The 18,764-nt window shown below is 40.7% G+C and overlaps 5 protein-coding genes and 1 long non-coding RNA gene across 8 annotated transcripts; 2 read left to right on the plus strand and 4 right to left on the minus strand.

Annotated features, from left to right (window-relative positions):
- Window positions 1-2,667: 2,667 nt before the first annotated feature.
- LOC125592035 (glutathione S-transferase T3-like) lies at window positions 2,668-3,123 on the minus strand. The gene has a single exon (XM_048767029.1). The coding sequence runs from the start codon at window positions 3,121-3,123 to the stop codon at window positions 2,668-2,670; it is 456 nt and encodes a 151-aa protein (XP_048622986.1).
- A 1,652-nt stretch (window positions 3,124-4,775) lies between these two features.
- On the plus strand, window positions 4,776-6,135 carry LOC106415058. The gene is made up of 4 exons (XR_001282968.3): window positions 4,776-4,930; window positions 5,027-5,082; window positions 5,301-5,342; window positions 5,902-6,135. It is a non-coding gene; the product is annotated as an uncharacterized LOC106415058 (long non-coding RNA).
- A 115-nt stretch (window positions 6,136-6,250) lies between these two features.
- On the minus strand, window positions 6,251-7,402 carry LOC106415057. Its single transcript, XM_013855673.3, has one exon. It carries the CDS (start codon window positions 7,015-7,017, stop codon window positions 6,460-6,462), a length of 558 nt encoding a protein of 185 aa, XP_013711127.2. The 5' UTR covers window positions 7,018-7,402; the 3' UTR covers window positions 6,251-6,459.
- On the minus strand, window positions 7,366-12,539 carry LOC106415055. 3 transcript variants are annotated; one of them, XM_048765249.1, is made up of 15 exons: window positions 12,105-12,539; window positions 11,588-11,981; window positions 11,332-11,509; window positions 11,092-11,231; window positions 9,994-11,017; window positions 9,812-9,912; window positions 9,586-9,730; window positions 9,076-9,144; window positions 8,957-9,002; window positions 8,593-8,837; window positions 8,378-8,457; window positions 8,147-8,282; window positions 7,877-8,003; window positions 7,695-7,777; window positions 7,366-7,603 (listed from the first exon to the last, which is right to left on the minus strand). In XM_048765249.1, exons 1-15 carry the CDS (start codon window positions 12,196-12,198, stop codon window positions 7,469-7,471), a joined length of 2,997 nt encoding a protein of 998 aa, XP_048621206.1. In that variant the 5' UTR covers window positions 12,199-12,539; the 3' UTR covers window positions 7,366-7,468. The 3 variants fall into 3 exon arrangements, with proteins under 3 accessions (XP_048621206.1, XP_048621205.1, XP_048621204.1); XM_048765248.1 differs by having other exon boundaries at window positions 8,593-8,852; XM_048765247.1 differs by having other exon boundaries at window positions 8,593-8,879; window positions 12,105-12,538.
- Window positions 12,540-12,707: 168 nt separating this feature from the next.
- LOC106415643 (pinin-like) lies at window positions 12,708-15,347 on the plus strand. Its single transcript, XM_048765251.1, has 10 exons — window positions 12,708-12,858; window positions 12,936-13,034; window positions 13,111-13,176; window positions 13,267-13,419; window positions 13,487-13,603; window positions 13,707-13,778; window positions 14,096-14,179; window positions 14,276-14,376; window positions 14,638-14,722; window positions 14,791-15,347. The coding sequence occupies exons 1-10, from the start codon at window positions 12,781-12,783 to the stop codon at window positions 15,169-15,171; spliced, it is 1,236 nt and encodes a 411-aa protein (XP_048621208.1). The 5' UTR covers window positions 12,708-12,780; the 3' UTR covers window positions 15,172-15,347.
- Window positions 15,321-17,746, minus strand: LOC106415642 (protein DETOXIFICATION 12). Its single transcript, XM_013856399.3, has 7 exons — window positions 17,419-17,746; window positions 16,642-17,186; window positions 16,477-16,563; window positions 16,343-16,399; window positions 16,030-16,268; window positions 15,635-15,840; window positions 15,321-15,542 (listed from the first exon to the last, which is right to left on the minus strand). Exons 1-7 carry the CDS (start codon window positions 17,677-17,679, stop codon window positions 15,507-15,509), a joined length of 1,431 nt encoding a protein of 476 aa, XP_013711853.2. The 5' UTR covers window positions 17,680-17,746; the 3' UTR covers window positions 15,321-15,506.
- Window positions 17,747-18,764: the final 1,018 nt, after the last annotated feature.

Genomic DNA, 18,764 nt, shown 5'->3' on the forward strand with positions numbered 1-18,764 from the left:
GCTCAAGTTTTCATATACTTATGCCAAAACCTCTTAGAGCATCCTTATCCCATAACCCTATTAAGGGTCTCTTGAGATAAAATTAATAATATTTAAGACATAAAGGTGTTAAAGAAACTTTGTCAAGAACCTTGAGATTTTAATATCTGCATTGCAAGTCTCTAGTTTTGGAGTTCTTGAAAATTAAATAATATTGAATATTTATTTAAAAACTTATATTTATTAGTAAATAAAAGACAACATATTAAACATAGATTTTAAATTAAAAACATGAAAACAAAGATTATTAAAATGAACGAGAATTATTTGAAATAAGCATCAGAGATCAATTGTTGTCTTCACCACCTCCAAATCTACGCCATATGTGTTCAACCAAATCATCTTTCAGTTGTTGATGCTTTTGTGTATCACGAATTCTTGTTCGAACACCCATCATATTTGCGATATTTGAAGGGATATCTGTAGAATACGTGAGATCAACATGTGAACTTCCTTGGTCTTCTCCTTGTTGGAACCCTCGAACATCAAATTGAGTGTAACCGTCTCTTTCGTTTTCGACGATCATATTATGGAGTATGATACATGCTCTCATAATCTTCCCAATTTTGACTTTATCCCAACTCCTCGCTGGATTTTTAACAATGCCAAAGCGAGCTTGCAAGACTCCAAAAGCCCGCTCTACATCTTTTCGGGCAGCTTCTTGATGCTGAGCAAATAAAACTGCTTGCGGCCCTTGTGGTATACGAATAGATTGGATAAAAGTTGACCATTTCGGATAAATATCATCAGTGAGATAGTAAGTCATATTATACTGATGTCCGTTGACAGAGAAAGTGACATTCTGAGCTTGACCATTTATTATGTCATCAAAAACTGGTGAACGATCAAGAACATTGATATTATTTAATGTACCTGGAGGTCTAAAAAACGCATGCCATATCCAGAGATCATATGAAGCAACCGCCTCTAAAACGATTGTTGGTTTACCCGAACCATGAGCATATTGCCCTTTCCAAGCGGTGGGACAATTCTTCCACTCCCAATGCATGCAATCGATGCTTCCTATCATCCCGGGAAAGCCACGATACTCTCCAATATCAAGTAGACGTTGAAGATCAGCTGGTGTTGGTTTTCTTAGGTATTCTTCGCCGAACAAATTTATTATTCCTTCGACAAAATTTTCTACACATAACTGAGTTGTTGTTTCACCGAGCCGGAGGTATTCGTCGACGGTATCAGCTGCAGAACCATATGCCAAGACACGAATGGCGGCGGTACACTTTTGAAGTGGAGAGAGACTGTTCCTTCCGAGACCATCTTTTGTTTCCCGAAAATATTGAACTTCGTTGGAGAGTCGATCCACAATGTTCATGAACAATGGCTTGTTCATTCTAAAACGTCGCCGGAATAATAAAGGAGGATACGTTGGAGTTTGACTGAAATAATCGTTCCATAAACGATTATGCCCTTCTTCACGATGTCTTTCAATATAAGCTCGTTTTTTTCTTTTTTTTCTTCGTTCTTCTTGATTTGCTTGAATGGTGAAATCCTCAAATGCTTGATCAAAATGTTGATCAAATAGCTCATCAAATGTATCATCAAATGTATCATCAAAAGCGTCATCGAAAGTGTTGTGAGAAGAAGAAGAAGCCATTAATGTGATTAAAAAGAGTTTATATAGAGAGTGATTAAGAGTTTAACGTGAAGGAATAAATTGATTAAGTGTTGAAGTGTTTATAAAAGAGATAGAAGAAGTTTGAAATAACTTGAGAGAGATAAGTGGACTTGATATGAAAGTTTGAAATAACTTGAGAACTTGTGTTTATAAAGTTTCATTTATACACCCTTTGAAAACTTGTGTCCGTGACATGAGTTATGCTACAAAATAATACAAGACAAAATGTGATACAACTCTCTACGAACTCTCTTGTCTTCACATGTGTGTCCGTGACTCACTATCTCTCTTGTCTTCTCTTCACTCACCCTCCGTGACTCCATGCTCTAATCTTCCAAGAAAGAAAGAACATCATAAATTCACGTGAAACAACAACAAGTGAAACACGTGAAACAACAACAACAAGTGAAACAACAACAACAAGTGAAACAACAACACGTTTTTATATTATCACGTTACCAACATACAACAAAGGAACAACACGTTTTTATATTATCACGTTACCAACATACAACAGAGGAACAACAACAAGATAAAATCAACGTGAACAAAGACTTAAACCCAAACTTAAACCCATACTTAAACTAGTTCAACTAAGCTAGTTCAACACAAACTCTTAAACCCATACTTAAACTAGTTTAACAACTCAGCTAGGAGCTTTTTCACAACAGCATTTTCGACATCATCTAAGGGCTCTTGCTTTGCAAGTAAACGGTCAAGTATCCGATTTCTTGATAGCCTGTCCTTGGAGATCAAGTCTTTTTGTTTTATTTCCCACATAGTCTGAAACTGTGACAGCCTTTCCTCCCACTTGACATTCTTGTTCTTCCCTTTTGCTGCCTTAACACCCGGGGGGGCGCTCCTCCTCAACAGCGTGTGAAGTCTCAGACTGTGAACCCTCGTCTAACTTCCTCCTTTTACCGCTTCCTTCGTTTTTAGATGTAGCAGTGGCACACCATTTTTGATCATTCCGAAGCTCCTTCCAAGCGTGCTCAAGAATAATTTTTTTTTCGGTGGTTGGTGAAGAAGATTTCATGAGCTCTGTTGAGAACATCATTCTCATTTTGCCCACTTGTCTTCTCTCTGGTTGCTGCTTCGAAAGCCCCACAGAACTTGTTGACTTGATCATTGATCTTGTGCCAACGCTGCTTGCAATGAGTTGATTCTCGGTGTTCAGTGGCTGCAACCTTGGGACTTGCCGCAAAGTAAGCGACGATCCTATTCCAGAATGCCCCAGACCGGTGCTCATTTCCCACTACTGGATCCTTGCTTGTGTTGAGCCAGTAGCTGATGAGCACCATATCTTCTACAGGCGTCCACATCCGGCGTTTCTTACGCTCAGCAGGAGTGTCTTCAGGGACAGTTTCTTCAACTAAACTAAAGACGCTTTGTTGACTCGTAAGGAGATCAACAAAGTTACTACCATGCCGGTATGGATTGGAATCCATCCCCAAGAATGTCACAGAAAGAAAGGAAAAAAAGAAGAGAGTACAACAGATAGAAGGAAGACAAGAAGAAGCAATGTTGATGCCAGAAGAGAGAAAGCAAAGAACGCTATTTTAAAGGGAAGAAACTATTAAATGGACTTGACATCAACCAAACACATTCATCACACTTCATCACGTTTTCTATCTAACCATCAACCTAGCCATTACACCTATTTATTACTAACCCAACCATTAACTACCTAACTCAACATTAAAGCACTCAATAAATTCGAAAGGAGTAGACATTTACCTGTATTGTTCTGCTTTGCACTCCTCTAGTTCGCGGTTCCTTCTTCTTGTACCTTCGAGCCACGCACTCTGACACAAACACACAAACAAGACGTAAAAACTTCATCAATGACTTTGAGGAACACAAACAAGCAAAGTACTACTCAGAACTTATTAAAAACGATTTCATCAGTAACTTTTAACAAATCAAGTTAGATCAATCCATCTATATTGAATCAATCTTACTAATAAATTCAATTTGATCCATGAAAATTTAAAATATTTAAGACTTTGAGGAACAACAGAAACTTGACCTTTGATTCGAGGAGAAGAAAAGTGAGAGAGCTCTGTCACCACCGAGAGACAGCTTCATCACCGTCGAGGACAGAGACGGTGCCGTCGAGGAGAGCTCCGTCGCTGACGAGGACAGAGACGGCCTTGTCGAGGAGAGCTCCGTCGCCACATAGCTCGCCAATTCGAACCGAACAAATAAAATATAAAGTAAATAAGCCGATCATAACAAGTTAAACAATAATCGATCACATGCATGATCAAAAACAATATGATCTCCTATCACTACCTTTCGATTAGAGCCGAGCCACCGCGGGAAAGCTCCTTCGCCGTCGAGGAGACCCACCGTGCCCCAGATTTGACGAGAACCAACACATAACAACCGATCAGAACGAGTCGCGAGGATTTGAGAGAGAGAGAGACAGATTCGCCATAGAAATCGCCAAGCCGAGAGGATTCGAGAGAGAGAGAGAGAGAGAGAGAGAGAGAGAGAGTCAAGTTTCAAACGCGTTTAACGCGAAACCGAACTTCCACCCACTCCCTTGTTGACACGCGTCCACCAACAGACGTTTCTTCACGAGCCAACGAAGCACTCGTCTCCTCCGCTTTCTTCCTTTTTTTATATTTTTTTAATCGAAAAAAAATAAAGAGACGGCCCAAATTAACCGCGATGCGGATGCTCTTACAAGTTTCCATGAAATAGATTTCCTTTAGTGACAGCACAGGATGTCTCGGAAATTCGGAATACTCTCCTAAATGGTCGTCCTAACTAATCCTCCATCTGGTTTGGTTATACCTCATGAAACCATCAACAGTCAATTTAAACATACAAAAAATCAGCATTTTTAGTTGGTTTGTAAACGGTTTTGATAGGAACAGAAAAAAAAAACTCACATCTTATAGCCTATAACTCTGAATGTCGTTGATAGGAACAACAAAAAAATTTAAAACAGAAGGTTAAAAGTTAAAACGAGGATAATAACGCTGTTTTAAGATTTAGGTATTTGGTAATTACTAATTAGTCAATATGTAGTGGGTGAGCGGCCCTCAAATGTTTAATGGGCTTTTTATTGGGTCATAATAAATTGGAGCCCATTTAATGGGTTGCGTCGTTACTACGAACTCGATATATATAATTTTATCGAACACAAAGAGATCCGTCGTCTGAAACTCAAGAGTTGCTTTTTCCCCAATTCTGAGATCAGCATCTAACCCTAGCTCGACAAATCCGTCATGTCGTCCAAGCAAGGTAAATCAATTAGTGTTCTTACCCTCTTATGATATTCGATTCATTATCATTTGATTCGTTTGCTATCTGCTTAATCGTTCCCCGTTGTAAAAACAGGAGGAAAGGCGAAACCTTTGAAGCAGCCAAAAGCTGATAAGAAGGAATACGATGAGGTGATGACTCTACGTATTCTTTTTGACCTAGAATGAACCGATGTTACTGCTGTCTGCTACTGACTCGAATCAATTCTCGAAACTACAAACAACACATAATAATCATGCTCTGGTCTAATCATCTTATATAAGCTCTGTTTTTTGCCTGCAAATCTTAATATCAATGTTTATAGACTTTCTTTTAATTTTCTTGAATGTTGATTGGGCATGTACTGCAGCACGATATGGCCAACCTTCAGAAGAAGAAAGACGAGGAAAAGGTTAGTTCCACCACTTTTACTCTCTGCCTTGTTTCCTTCCTCTCTCTTGTTCATGTTTAGTTTGCATCTAGTTAGACTACCTCTTTGTTTTGGCTCCGTTTTTTCAAGGAAAGACTCTTATGTTATACACTAGAGAGAGCCACTACTTTAGGGAGATGTGTTTTCTAAATGGCTATAAAAGTGCCACTTTGGTCACCTTGACAAAATCTGATCACTAGTAATGACATTATACCTGGTCACTTCAACATGATGGGGTCGGTTTGTTTATTGGTTGCTGGTTTAGATAACCAGCAATAAAGATGGAAATGATATTGGCTGGGACGATTACTTCAACGATAATTTGATGAAAATGTAAACACTGACTCGCAATTACGATGCTTACTTCACTGTGTTTCGACCCAGTGATGCCAAAATAAAGATGCTTACTTCATTTTGTTCCGACCCAATGATGCCAAAATACTTTTTTAGCCTCTCTTTCGCATGAGAAGGTCAGACAGGGATCGTTCTTTATTGAAAGTCTGACCCTTTTTTTTTTTTTTTAACGGGAATGATAAAACAGGCACTTAAAGAATTAAGAGCCAAGGCATCGCAGAAGGGATCTTTTGGAGGCTCCGGTCTTAAGAAGAGTGGCAAGAAATGATCCCTTATAATCCATGAAGCCTGTTTTTGACAGTGCTTATTTTATCAAGTTATAACAGATACTCGTGTGTTGTGTAACTTGTCTGTAGGAGAGTGACTTTGCGTCTCTCCCATAACATATGTTTGCTTTCGACACTTATTTCATTTTATAAAGGAAAAAAAAAAGGAGAAAATAAAGATCATTTTCTATTTAAAAATCAAGTTCTGCCATAGTTCTCCATCTCCTGATTCAAGATTCAGTTTGGTCCAATCTTAGAAACTGACATAAATTGAAGACAACATATGTTGCATTGATAACATGAAGACTCTATAAGATGAGGTAGTAACAAGTAACTGAACGTGCAGGTTTCTTTTTATACAAACATGTAACTAGTAAGTGAAATTTTTGAGTGGCGTAATGGATAACAACACGTCTTAGGAAGTGCATATTCTAAACGAAATAGCTTCACCGTAGCTTTTAAGCTGATCGAGAGGGGTCTTAGAGCCTGAAAGAGCCTGCTTTTCTTCTTGAGCCCTTGATACTGGAAGTAGTAGTGAGCGGATCAGAGAACTCGTAGTACATGTCAGTGAAGAAATTGTCAACAATGTCAAGGTACACAGGGCTTCTAATGCTTGAGTAGCATCGAAGAGCTTCCTGTACATCCGAAGCGTGCTCCACGTCTCTGAGATCCACCATGTTGAAATCTTTCATCTTTTGCGCCAGCATCTCACCTCTTCTCTTAGCCTCCTCCATTGGCTCTGCAACCTTCTTCTTCTTCGGTTTCTTTTTGTGTCGGACCTTGTTGATGAGACTCTCATCTCTGGTTTCTGCAACAGCTGTGCTCTCAGAAGAGAAAACGCTGTAGGTTTCTTCAGTTTGGGAATCTTGTGGACAGCTGCGGTGTAGACTGCACGAGAAGGGGCTCAAGAGTGGAGTGTTGTTGATTTTAGGTAAGGTGTGGTGTTTACCAAAGCAGATAGTGGACTTGATGCTCCCAAGGCTTTTCCTTAAGAAACGACCAACTCTCTCAATTGATTTGGCTGTGGGTTTCATCATCTTATCTTTTGTCTCTCATGCCAATCCTTTTGGACAATAGCTATATTTATTTCACTCAAAACCAAACAATATCATTCATTCAATGGAATGTAGTAGCTGAAGAAGGAAGCTGATATTGATATGTCAGTCAAGAATTAAAGAAGGTGTCATCTTGATATGTGTCCACTTTTACTGGTAAGGAATCATTCAGCGCATTGATAAGCAATGTTCAAAATGGTCCCCTACTTATCCTCGTTGCCACCACTAAACAGAACCAAGCCCATTAAGCTAACAAGGCTGCCGTTAGCTCAATGCAAAGGATTCAGTTTGAGTTTTGCCATTTGTTTTCCTTCTTGGTTTTGTAGACTATTTTTGATGGTATATGATTGATTCATTGAAATGCTTACTGTTTACACAAATCTAGCAAAACTCCACGTAATATACAGAGGAGTTACAAAGCAGAATCTAGGTATCAGTTTGGTGTGTATTGACCAAAGAGGTGTTTTTCGTCACGCAACTGTTTGAAAGCCTTCTCCATTTCCGGAAACGCAGAGAGTAGCAACAGCTCCAGGAGGTCAAATGCTAATTGCTTTAGACACACTGATGACTGAAACAAACAATGTTCAAACAATCAAACCCAGTACTTGAGCTTGAGCTCTCACAACCAAAAAGCAAGGCAAAACTGGAGGAATATTTACCTGAAGGAAGAAGTAGAGGTCTTCCGCACATTGTTTATACTCGTTTTGACCCACAAGGCTCACTATAGTCGCTGGGGCTTTTTCTGTACGCTCAGGGTTATATTCAAACATTTTATGTTAATTCAATAAAGCTTAGATATCATTGATTTCAAGAAGTATCAGATGGACAAGAAGATCCTTACCAATCATTAATTCATGAACAAACTTGGCTCGTCTCTCTGCTTCTTGTTGCTGCTCCTCGTCAGAAGTACTGGATTGTTGCTTTCTTTTTGGATGTTTTGTCATAAATATCCCATCCGGCCATAGTATCTGAGAGATCATACCAGATATCTCTTTCAAATCTCAAGTTGAAGTAAAATACAACAAGGCCAGGGATATCATATATGTCACTGTTAGGCAATACTTTTTTCCATTGTTCACTGTGACTGTGCAAAAGAAAGAGCTTTTCTCACCTGTTCAACCCGCTGAATTCCAGAAGCAACTACAGTTCCCCGCCGCAAAAGACGAATTTTCTCGAGTACCCAATCGTCTAATGCATCGCCCATCCCGAGTTGAAGTATCTGTTTGGCAACCCAAAAAGCTTTCCGCCTTGGAAATGTACAAAAGTAAATGATCAAAACCACTTCAATTTCTTGACTGAGAAAGAAACAAACAGTACGGCCCCTGGTTATAAAATGATGTACCTGATCCACCCACCCTCCTGGAGCTGTAAGACAACATCTACCAAGTCTAGTAGGGGCAATGTTAGCTTTGGAGGAACCCACTGCAAGAAAGACGGGTTATAGCAAGCACAATACAACTATAGGCACTGGCCTCATGGTTTCCCACAATGCAAAAGGCAGAATCATCAGATACAAAAATGTCAGGCATACGCTAGGTGTGGATGTTAAATATATACCTCTGTGGGCAGGCCGGGGAAGGCCATTGCCTCAGCTTGATTACCCACTTTAAGCCCGCCGTTCTCTTTGCTTTTTCTCACATCTGCATCAGACGTCTTCGTATGATCATTTCCAGGAGCTTTCACTTTTGACTTCAGATCATCCACCATAACGTTATTCCTCACATGTTGACCCGATTTCCCATTCTCTGAACTCAGGTTTTCTCTCGAAGGAAGAGGAGCTGGCGCCGCCTCGGTCATATTAGCTATACTTGTAGAAACTGTAGATGTCTTACGGGCAGGTTTAACTGAAACAATTTACTAGTGACAATAAATAATAGCAAACGAGTTAACGAAAATTCCCATTGTGTTGTGAATTACCCACCCGTGAGCGTCTCAATGATAGAGAAAGAACTTGAGAAGGCATAAGTCTGCACCGCAGCAGCATTTTAGCATTAAAATTTGTAAGCACTAGTGATTTTGAGCCAGAGGAAGATAACCTACCTGGGAATCCACACTAAGGAAGTCCCACACTTCAATTGATCCTGAAATTCTTGGTAGTTGCAAAAGCTTCTGAGCAAAGTAGAGAAGGATAATTTGCAGATTAAGAAAAACTGGGAAACAATTTTATTTAAAGCTTTTCAATCTCATGTTAGTTAACGTGGAAGAACAGAAGGCATTTGAGAAACAACTATGTACAAAGCTTCAAGCATAAGAACTACCAGCACTAGTTACTTGAGCAGATCAAATACATAAGTACACATCTTCCGTACATCAAAGCAGGCCAGACTCTATTTCTGTCTAAATTACAGGCAGTAGTCCATAATGATGTTATATGCATAAAAAGATTCAGCACTAGCTTCTCAAAAATCCCAAAGTAACTACCAGAACATGAAAACACAAACCCTAATTCACAGTCAACCTACTCTTAAAAACAGAATTCATTTAACAAACAAAACAAATCCTTATACAAAGCACCAGCACAGACTAGAAACAAGAGACATGATATTTGACCTTGAGATAGGTATCAAGCAGTACACATCGCTCGTGTATAACAGGTATGTCTACGCCTGTTGATAGGAAATGCTTCGGCGGTAAATAAAGATTGTACTCGGGAAACACTTTAAGCCGCTGGTGAAGCTCTTCAAAATGTCGAAATCTGAAAGTTCAGAGAAGTAAATATTAAAAAAAATCTAAATAAAGCACCATCATCAGATCCGTAACAGTAATATTCTATCACCTTCTTTTGATAGACCAGCTATGATTACTATCATCTGTGACGGAAATTGAATACACGGCAAACATCTTAGAACTACTCTTCACAATATTGGCACCCATAACCTGCGAAAAGAACCTAAATGCATCCATCATATGAGCCAGCATACAAAACATCATTGTCTGCAACTGGCTGTTTAACTGTACCTCACATCTCAACTTGGCAAAGGAATCAACCAACAATGAACTTCTAGGGGCACTGAGAAGGTCACCTTCCGCCACTGAATTGTATGATGCAGACGATGTTGCAGAGATGCCACTATATGATCTCGCCAAAGAATCATGTTCAGAATCATCGCTATCATCATCGCCTTGAATGAGTCCAGAACGTTTGGATCTCTTCCTGCTAGACCGATGCCTGGATGTTTTCTCATAACGTTCATGCCCTTTACTGGTCTGTTTGAAACGACGACCAGAATTTTCAAGTGGATGGTGTATCCGTGACACACTAGGATTTTTGTTCGTTCGACCATCCCAGACTCGAGTCCCAGGACTGTTTAGACCTGTTACCGTTTCCTCGTCCTCAGATGTAGAAGAATGACTACTGTTTGTTTCCTCGTCCTCTTCAGCAGAGGAATAACTTGATAAGTGACTGTCTACTACCTTAGGCTGACTGGATCCTCTTGCATTCACAGTGTTTTCATTGAAGTTTTTAGGCCGTGCATTATCACCATCGTTGCACGATTCCTTGATAGAAAGTCTCGGGGGCACCCTCTCACCTTCCTTCTTTTTATAATTTCTTCCTTTTGCCCACACGCTTTCAAGATGCTCTGGAGAAAGGGTCTCAGTTTTCCTTTGTGACATCTTCTCTAATACGTCACCCCATCCCTCTCCTCCTCGATGCCCTTGAAGATATTTACTATCATCAACTATTTTGGAAGTTAAGGGGAGGGACTCCCACGATCGGGAAGATCGAGTGTCCATTGAAAGCAATGGATCTTTGGCCAAATCTGCTACATGCTGTTTATTTGTAGCATTTTTCCTTTTCTGCTGTTCATTTTTCAGTTGTACAAGCTCAACACCTGTGACAGAGGGGTCCAGGTATCTCGAAAAATGATCATGAGAAACTTCCGAGAGATCTTCAGATTGAGAAGTCTCTTTTGCAGCACTAGATCCGCCATTAGTATTTGTCCTTGATATCACAGCAGCTTCAATCCTCTCATTAATGAACCTGGAAGAGAATTTGAAAATCACGGTGGTGAATACAAGAGGAACCAAATGTGGTCGAAAGAGGTAATAACATACCGAGGATTGGCTAAATTAATGACTGGTCGCATCACACAGCAAGCAAGAAGCTCCCTCACGGTATAATGGAAAAAAGCACAGTGCATATCCTCTGGCCTAAACGTTAGTGAAATGAGTCTGTCCATTATATGCTGCAAAACCTACAAAAAAAAGAGAGCATACTATAACAACCTGATAGGGTGTAACATTCAACGTAAAACTCTACATAACAGCTCGTCGCCACTTAAGACTGCAAAGAACCTTATGCTCAGATTCAGGAGAGAATAAGGCAGGGTGCAATTTATCATTTGTGGCCATCACACGTCTTAGTTCTGAGTCTCTCTCTTCGAAACTGAGGCTTCTTCTTCCTTTTCTCTCAATCTTTGCTTGACACTCACGGAAAAGCTCCACATGACGACATATAATATCAATTATATCCCTGAATCAATCAGACAGCTTTAGTTCCTTGAAACCGCAATCATAAGAAAATACTCAAAAGACACTAAAAAGAACAAACCTTGTCAACAGATCAATGAGATTAACGTTCCTAAACCGCCGCGAAAGTTCCCCGAGAACATGGTTAATAATAAACACCAGCTCCTCAGGACCTTGCTTATCTGGTGTTAAGCGGGAGTACCAGAGATCAAGCACCCATTCCGAAACGAGGTGGCGAGTGAAGCGATCCAATGCGTCCTCAACCACCTGTGAGTTAACTTTGCTTCTCCAGTCAGACCGTGGAGCTGCTTTAGGAAGCTCTGGAGGCTTACTTAGAGACGGTCCACTCAGTGAAGAAGGTTTGCTGTTGTAAGCTGCAGCCTTTCTTTTCATTTCGACGTCGAATGAGAAGTAACGAAGGAGGACGATCAAGCACGCAGCTGCAGGGAGGTTGACCCAAACCGATGAACTCGTCACTGCAAAAACGTATTAAAACAAAATCAGTAATAACCTAAAATCATAAACCCTAAAGCTCATCGAGTTCTAAACACGTAATCAATTTCAATAGTGTTGATCAAATTGAGAACGATCGAACTTACGAGAGAGGAGGTATGAGAGTCCGACGACGCATATCACCAGTATCACGATCCGCTTCTTGGCTTCCTCTACCAGGTCCCGAACCTGGCTGCTCATAGCTGAATCAGACCTCCTTTGGTTCTCTATTCTCTCTCAGCGGAGTAGGGAAGAAAGTAAGGTCTCATCCCCAAGCCGGGGAAATTAGGAAGCGATTTTCGAATACGGCCGGATTGTAGAAAGATGGGATGATTCTGATTCGATGACTGGAGAAAGGAAGGAGAAGGAGATATAATCGAAGCCTAGGGGATTATATAGTCGAGCAGCGGTAATGGAGTCTCCCTCAGTGACGACTTGGTACGTTTCGACGGCGAAAGTTCCCGGGAATGTGAGATCTTTGATTATTCTCTCTCTCTCTCTCTCTCTCTCTCTCTCGAGTGGGTGTTTTGCGATTAATCAAATGTTACAATTGGCAACCGAGTCCATATGCTCTCGCTGAGTGTCGAACCCTGGTTCTCCAAAACCCTTGGCTGTTTCGTTAATTTCAGTGAACTTCGGTTTGGTTCGGTTCGGCTTTACCGGATTTAACCGTCTTCTAAAAGGCCGAAACTACGGTTTTAAAGCCCATATAAAATATTTCGTCTCTTCAAATACTTTGTTAAAACGGTTTCGTTTCGAGTGAACGTCTTTGCAGGTGTGACGATGGGAGACACCGTCGTGGAGAAGACCGCCGAAGAGCTACGACGTGAGATCAATGAGCTTCGCCGTCAGCAACGTGAGGTACTATCATCATCTCCAATTCAGTCTCATTCTTAGTTATAAGTCTCCGTGTCAATGAGATTCTGTATCGTAATTAGATTACTGAGAGGCTTCGTGACCCTCGTGGACTCCGCCGAGGAGGACTCTCTGGTGCTGCTCCCCCTCGCAACCAAGCTCGTAGAGGTTTTCGTCGACCGGTAATTTCACTTTCCTTCAGCATTCATATGGTTCTCTTCTTTGAGATGTGTTAATAGGTTGTCTTTGATTTTGTAGGCGGAGAGGAATGATGTGGAAGACGAGCCTCCTGCTAAACGGAGATTGTCTTCCGCCGTTGTTAAGGTATCTGAAAGACTCTCTCTTGTTCAGAAAGTAGTAATGCAGTCTCGTTAACAGATCGTAAGAAGTTTTAATTTTTATTAGGAAACTCAGGTCGATGGTGAAGATGTTAGTAATGATGGGAACGAAACACATGTTTCAGCTGGTGAAAATGGGAACTCTGATCAAAGGGACAAGAAGCTAGATGGTGGTCAGCATCGTGGGAGTTGGTCTCAGAGGGATGCGGAACAAAGAGGGATTAAGAAGGTAATCAATACCCACAAACTCTTTTTACAAAAGTGCGTCTCTTGACTCTCGCTATGTTCTTATTCAGGGTTATGAAGCTATAGCATTGCCTGAGCCTGCACCAAGGCAATTACCTAAGAATGAGGATCCTAATCTGGTTAAGAGAAACAGAAGAATGCTGGGGAATCTTCTAGGGACTTTGGAGGTATTTGTTGACAGAATACGTGGACGTATCTCTCTTGCTCATGTTCTTTAGTCACTCATGGACTAGTTTGTTTCATGTCATACCATTCCTTTCCCTTCTGCAGAGGTTCAGAAAAGAAGATAAACAGCTTTCTGGAACAGATGCCTATGCTCGACGGTCTGCTGCTCTACAGAAGGTAAGAACACACTTCATGTTCACTTGGCTTGTTTAACTTAAAATCCGTAGAAGCTAGCTGTTTATCGAGGGAAACATCATTTTATTGTACTTGGACGTCATTATATTCATCTTCTATCCCAAGACAACATCTTCCTCCAGTTTCTTTTAACTTGAGAGTAGCATAAATCATATCTTTTGGAATTGAGTCTTCTTGACCTTTAATTTGAAGATATTAGTAATGTTGCTAAGAAAGATGTTAGGTGTAAGGTATCATTATAAGTCCATTTAGGAGTGCGCTTATATCTTCACTTCTCCGTGTCCCTCCTACTCGTATAGGCTGAGCAAAAGGCTCGAGAAGAAAGTGAGCGACTGAGGCTGCAAGAGCGTGAAAATCTGACTGAAAAGAGGAGAAGAGATCTTGTAAGCAACCACCAACGATTTATTTTCTTTTATATATATTCCAAAAGGCATACATGTGTGCTAGTGTTCTGAGATACAATTTAACTGGTGAATCAGACGCTTCGAGCCCGTGTTGCTGCTAAAGCAGAACAGAAAGAGTTGGAACTGCTATTCCTTCGGTGGTGTGAGCAGAAGAAAAAACTTAGCAATTTTATAAGGTAGTGTTTTTGTTTCCATAGTACTCTTATTTCTTAGCATCATGAGTCTTAATGATGAGTTCTCTTTGTAATTATATTTGCAGGTTATTTTTAATTTCGGTCCAAAGTGTGCATATTCACAATTTAATAGAAGCAAAGATAAGTTTCCCTTCACGTGCATGCTCATGTCGATGTGCAAGGCCATAGGTAGAAATCGCGAGCTGATATATAGGTTTCTGTTGACATTCTTTGCATTTGATTGCATGTGGACGGCTGTTTCAGGACCAAATCAGAGCCACAGATATACTATGCACCAACGAAGCCTTTGGAAGAAGATACAACTGAGACAGAGCAACGCAAAGAGCAGGTAAGGTGTAGTTATTTAAATGAAGGTTACGTACGGCATACATGCTATGTGATTGGTGATGGGCGCAGGCTTTCTTAGAATGGAAGGCAGCCAAGAGACAAGAGGTGAGTGAGTATCAAAAGGAGATAGAAGAGCGATATCTGGGTAGTGTTGAGAAAGAGCTGGAAAGGTGGCAAAACGCAAGGAAGGCGCGGAAAGCAAACAACGAGGCTATGAATTTGCAGGAGACAATGGATAAGGAGTTAGAGACGCACAGGATGGAGCACGGGCCAAAGAAAAGGAAGATACCTGGAGCTGGAGGAGAAGATGAAGAAGATGAAGTAGAGGATATCAGTGGTGGGGAGGATGATATAACAATAGATGATTTACTGCAAGAGGGAGGAGATGGAAACGTCAAGGAAGTGGCCACTGATACTGCAGAAGCAGTGGAAGGCGACATTACACTTTAAATTGTCAAAGATGTTAGTGTGTTTGTTCTTGATGCTTGTTACTTATAGTGCACCTTGCGGGAGTTTATGAGTTAGAAAACGACTGAGAAAATCTATTTCAGAGGGTTGTTAGCTGGGGAAACTTGAAAAATCTATGCTGGAGTGTGTTATTGAATGTGAAGGATTTTGCCATGTGATATAATTTTCGCAGGTATACTACAATTTATTCATTATTACTGTAAAAAATAAAGAGGCAGTATTATTGCAACAATAGTCCAAATCTGCTACCACAATGGTGTAACCGGTTGAACATATGGCCCCTGTAATCTTTAGATGCATGGCTCGTTACGTTACCCTTACGCCAAAGCCATACGCTTTCTCGCTTCAAGGGCCTAGAGTTCAGACAAGGCATCCAAATGAATATTTATGTCTATTTCACAAGGGACAAGTTATGAAGAAGGGACAATAAGAAACGAAAACGAACCTGGTTTTCCCAGTTTGTGCAGCCAGTGACAAGTGTTAGCAGAAACGTTTGCAGAAGGGAACCAGTTTGTATTCCAACCCAAAGACCAACACCTTTCAGATTAACCCAAAAGGCTAACATTGCTGCAAAGGGTATCCCCCAGAGATAGAAAGATCCTAAATTGATGTAAGCTCCTATATGTTGCCATCCACATCCCCTTGCAATACCTGCTAACCATTTTAAACAACTGTTAGAAGTGGCAGAGATGAATATAACTTTGAGATGGCTTTAACATGACTAGACATGAAGACTTGGACCTCTGTTGAGAGATCCATAAGCAAATTATAAGACGAGAAGCACTTGGCAGTTGCACAAGTGTTGACAATAAATCTGTATTTGTAGTAAAGAAATAGGACCTGAGAGAACCCCTTGTAAACTGTCTAGTATGATAGAGATAGAGACCAATGGAGCCAACTTTGCAACATAGTCGACGGTTGCCTTGTCACTGCTGAAAACATACCCGAAAACATTCCTTCCAAGTAAGAGACACAAACTCACTACCACTGATTCCATTACTGCAAAGGACGTTGCTGCGTAGACCACAATATGTGCTGCTCTATAGTTTCCAGCACCTAGTTCGTTTGAGATTCTTGTGCTGCACAATAAAACATCCACTTATGAAACATGAAACCATATGACTCAAGTATTGATAATGACTAAAGATCTAACCTTGCTGCAGCAGCGATGGCAAGTGGTATTGAATAGATTGTTGAAATTGTTTGGAGACTGCCCATAGATTGAATATATATTATATTTTGGCAGATTCAAGACTTTTGACAAGAAAATGAAATGTAGATAGTTACCAGACAGAGAGGACAGAAGTCTCCAGCTCTGGGTTGGGTAAGAGACCAGATAATAATATCATGAGTTCATATGACCACCACTCTAAGCTGCAACCCATTAAAGAGGTTTAAAAAAAATGTACAGGCAATAGAGAAGTTGAAAGGCACAAAGAAAGATGTAAGTACCAAACCATAGCAGCAGAAGGAAGAGCATATCTAAAGAACTCTCCAATGCCGTTGAATATCTCCATTGAAAGAGGCGCACGTGTCTCAGAACAGGCAGAGGAGAAGAACATAATAGATCCGAGAAGAATGGCATAGAGCCAGTTCGACAAACCCATAGCCAAGGCTCCTCCAAGAAAGCCAAGCCCTGACTTGTAAACAAGAAGCCAGCATAAAGGAACGTGGAGACAGAACACAAAACTAGAGGTAATGAGGAGAGGTCTGATCATGCTCTGGTTCTGGAAGTAGTGAGTGAGAGGCTGTAGAACGGCGTAGGAGAAGAGTCCAGGGATGAGCCATGCAGCATATCTACCGGCTTCGTGTGCAATGGAGTGGTCTTGGCCAAGGAAGACAAGAAGCTTCTCCATGTTGAACCAGATGATAGAGAGAGGGAAACAGACTAGTGTAAGACAGAACATAGCTGTGTATGTCTGAAGGCCTAGTTTCCTGTATAGCTTAGCTCCATAAGCTTGACCACTCAGGGTATCTAAGGCAGTTGACATTCCTATCTAGCATCACACACAAAAACAAAAGAGAGTAACATTAATCAAGTGTTGATGGCAGGGCCGGTCCTGAAATTTTTGGGGGGGATTAAAACAATTATTAAATATATATTTTTCTTCATCATTTGGAAGTTAATAATATATACATATTAACCACTAATACTTTGAAGGCTGTAGACGAATATGCTCATGATCTCCCCTGGTCAAGGAAATGCTAAGAGTAAAGGAGAAAACATACGATAAAGCTGAAGCCAGTAACGTTGCAGAAGGAAGAAGCTAAGGAAGCGCTAGCGAGAGCGAGGTTTCCAAGGTGACCAACCATCACCATTGATATGACCTGTAACGTGAACTGAGCGATGACCACAGCCGCCATAGGAGCGGCGAAGAAGATGATCCGCTTGAGCTCTTCGGTGTATGATCCCTCTCGCAGATCTCTCCATGTCCCTTTCTCGACTCTGTCTCCCGGCAACAGCAAGCTATCATTGCCGCTGTTCTCCATGGCGACTGCTAACAAGCTAGCCGGCGAGAGAGATTTTTGTTAGAATGTTATAAAGACTTAGCTGCATGTCTCGATTCAACTAATGTTTTGCGAGTCCAATAAATAAGCAATTTAAGTTGCGACTAGATCCCAACGACTTTTCCTTGTTCGATCGTTTTTCCTCAACTACAATTAATTATGTATTGTCATCGTCGTATGTAATGTATTGAATTTAATTTAATTGTCAGATATGTCGTTTTGCGGGGATTCAGAATTTATTTTTTCATTCTATGTTGAAATGAATGTCACATTTCTATAGTTAATGATCATCAAATCATTCATTCATACATGTTCTTGCGTTTATTTGTAATGTTTTGTTGCGACTTCAAACTGGTGTTTCTCCTAGTCAGAAACGCTGTTTTGACCTTTCCCATTACTTTTCAGTTTTCACACTCTTTTTCCCTACTAATTTCTTCTTTTTCCAATCACTGTAGTGTTATTATGAAGCTGGTAAATTTTTATTGGAATCTTTTTCCACTGCCGGCTAAAAAAAGTTGCTACTATTCAAAGTTGTTGATTATATCGTCACTTCGCTTTATGGTAGTAAACCTTTTTAGTATTATCAGTACACAAGTAGCTGGGTAAGAAGATACTAGTATCATAGTAAACGACATCTTGGTCGTCTACGTGGCCGGGTAAAAAGATAGTAAACGACATCTTGAGCGTCCACGTACAAAACAGAGGACTAAAACATATCGATCACTTCTTTCACCCATGCGCAGATTTAAACACGTCGATTCATTATTCCACCCATGCGCAATTTAGCCACCGCCTCTCTCCCATGTTTATCCTGCGCCGTCCCCAACTTACGCGCCATCTCCGCAATAACCGCTTCGCCTCCGTCGTCTCAGCCGCAGCAGTTCGCCAAAACGCCACCCTCTGGACACCAGCGCCTCTCCCTCTTATAGAATCTGCGGCGGAATCGCTTTTCCACATCTTAGGTCTGGGCTTTGTACACACACTCTCCTACTACAGCTAAAGTAGAGTCTTTTACTTCAAGTTTGATCGCTCCTCTTCTTAGCTGATATTCAGTAGTCCAAGTATGG

This window comes from Brassica napus, chromosome C8 (assembly GCF_020379485.1).
Source record: "Brassica napus cultivar Da-Ae chromosome C8, Da-Ae, whole genome shotgun sequence".
Taxonomy (NCBI): Eukaryota; Viridiplantae; Streptophyta; class Magnoliopsida; order Brassicales; family Brassicaceae; genus Brassica; species Brassica napus.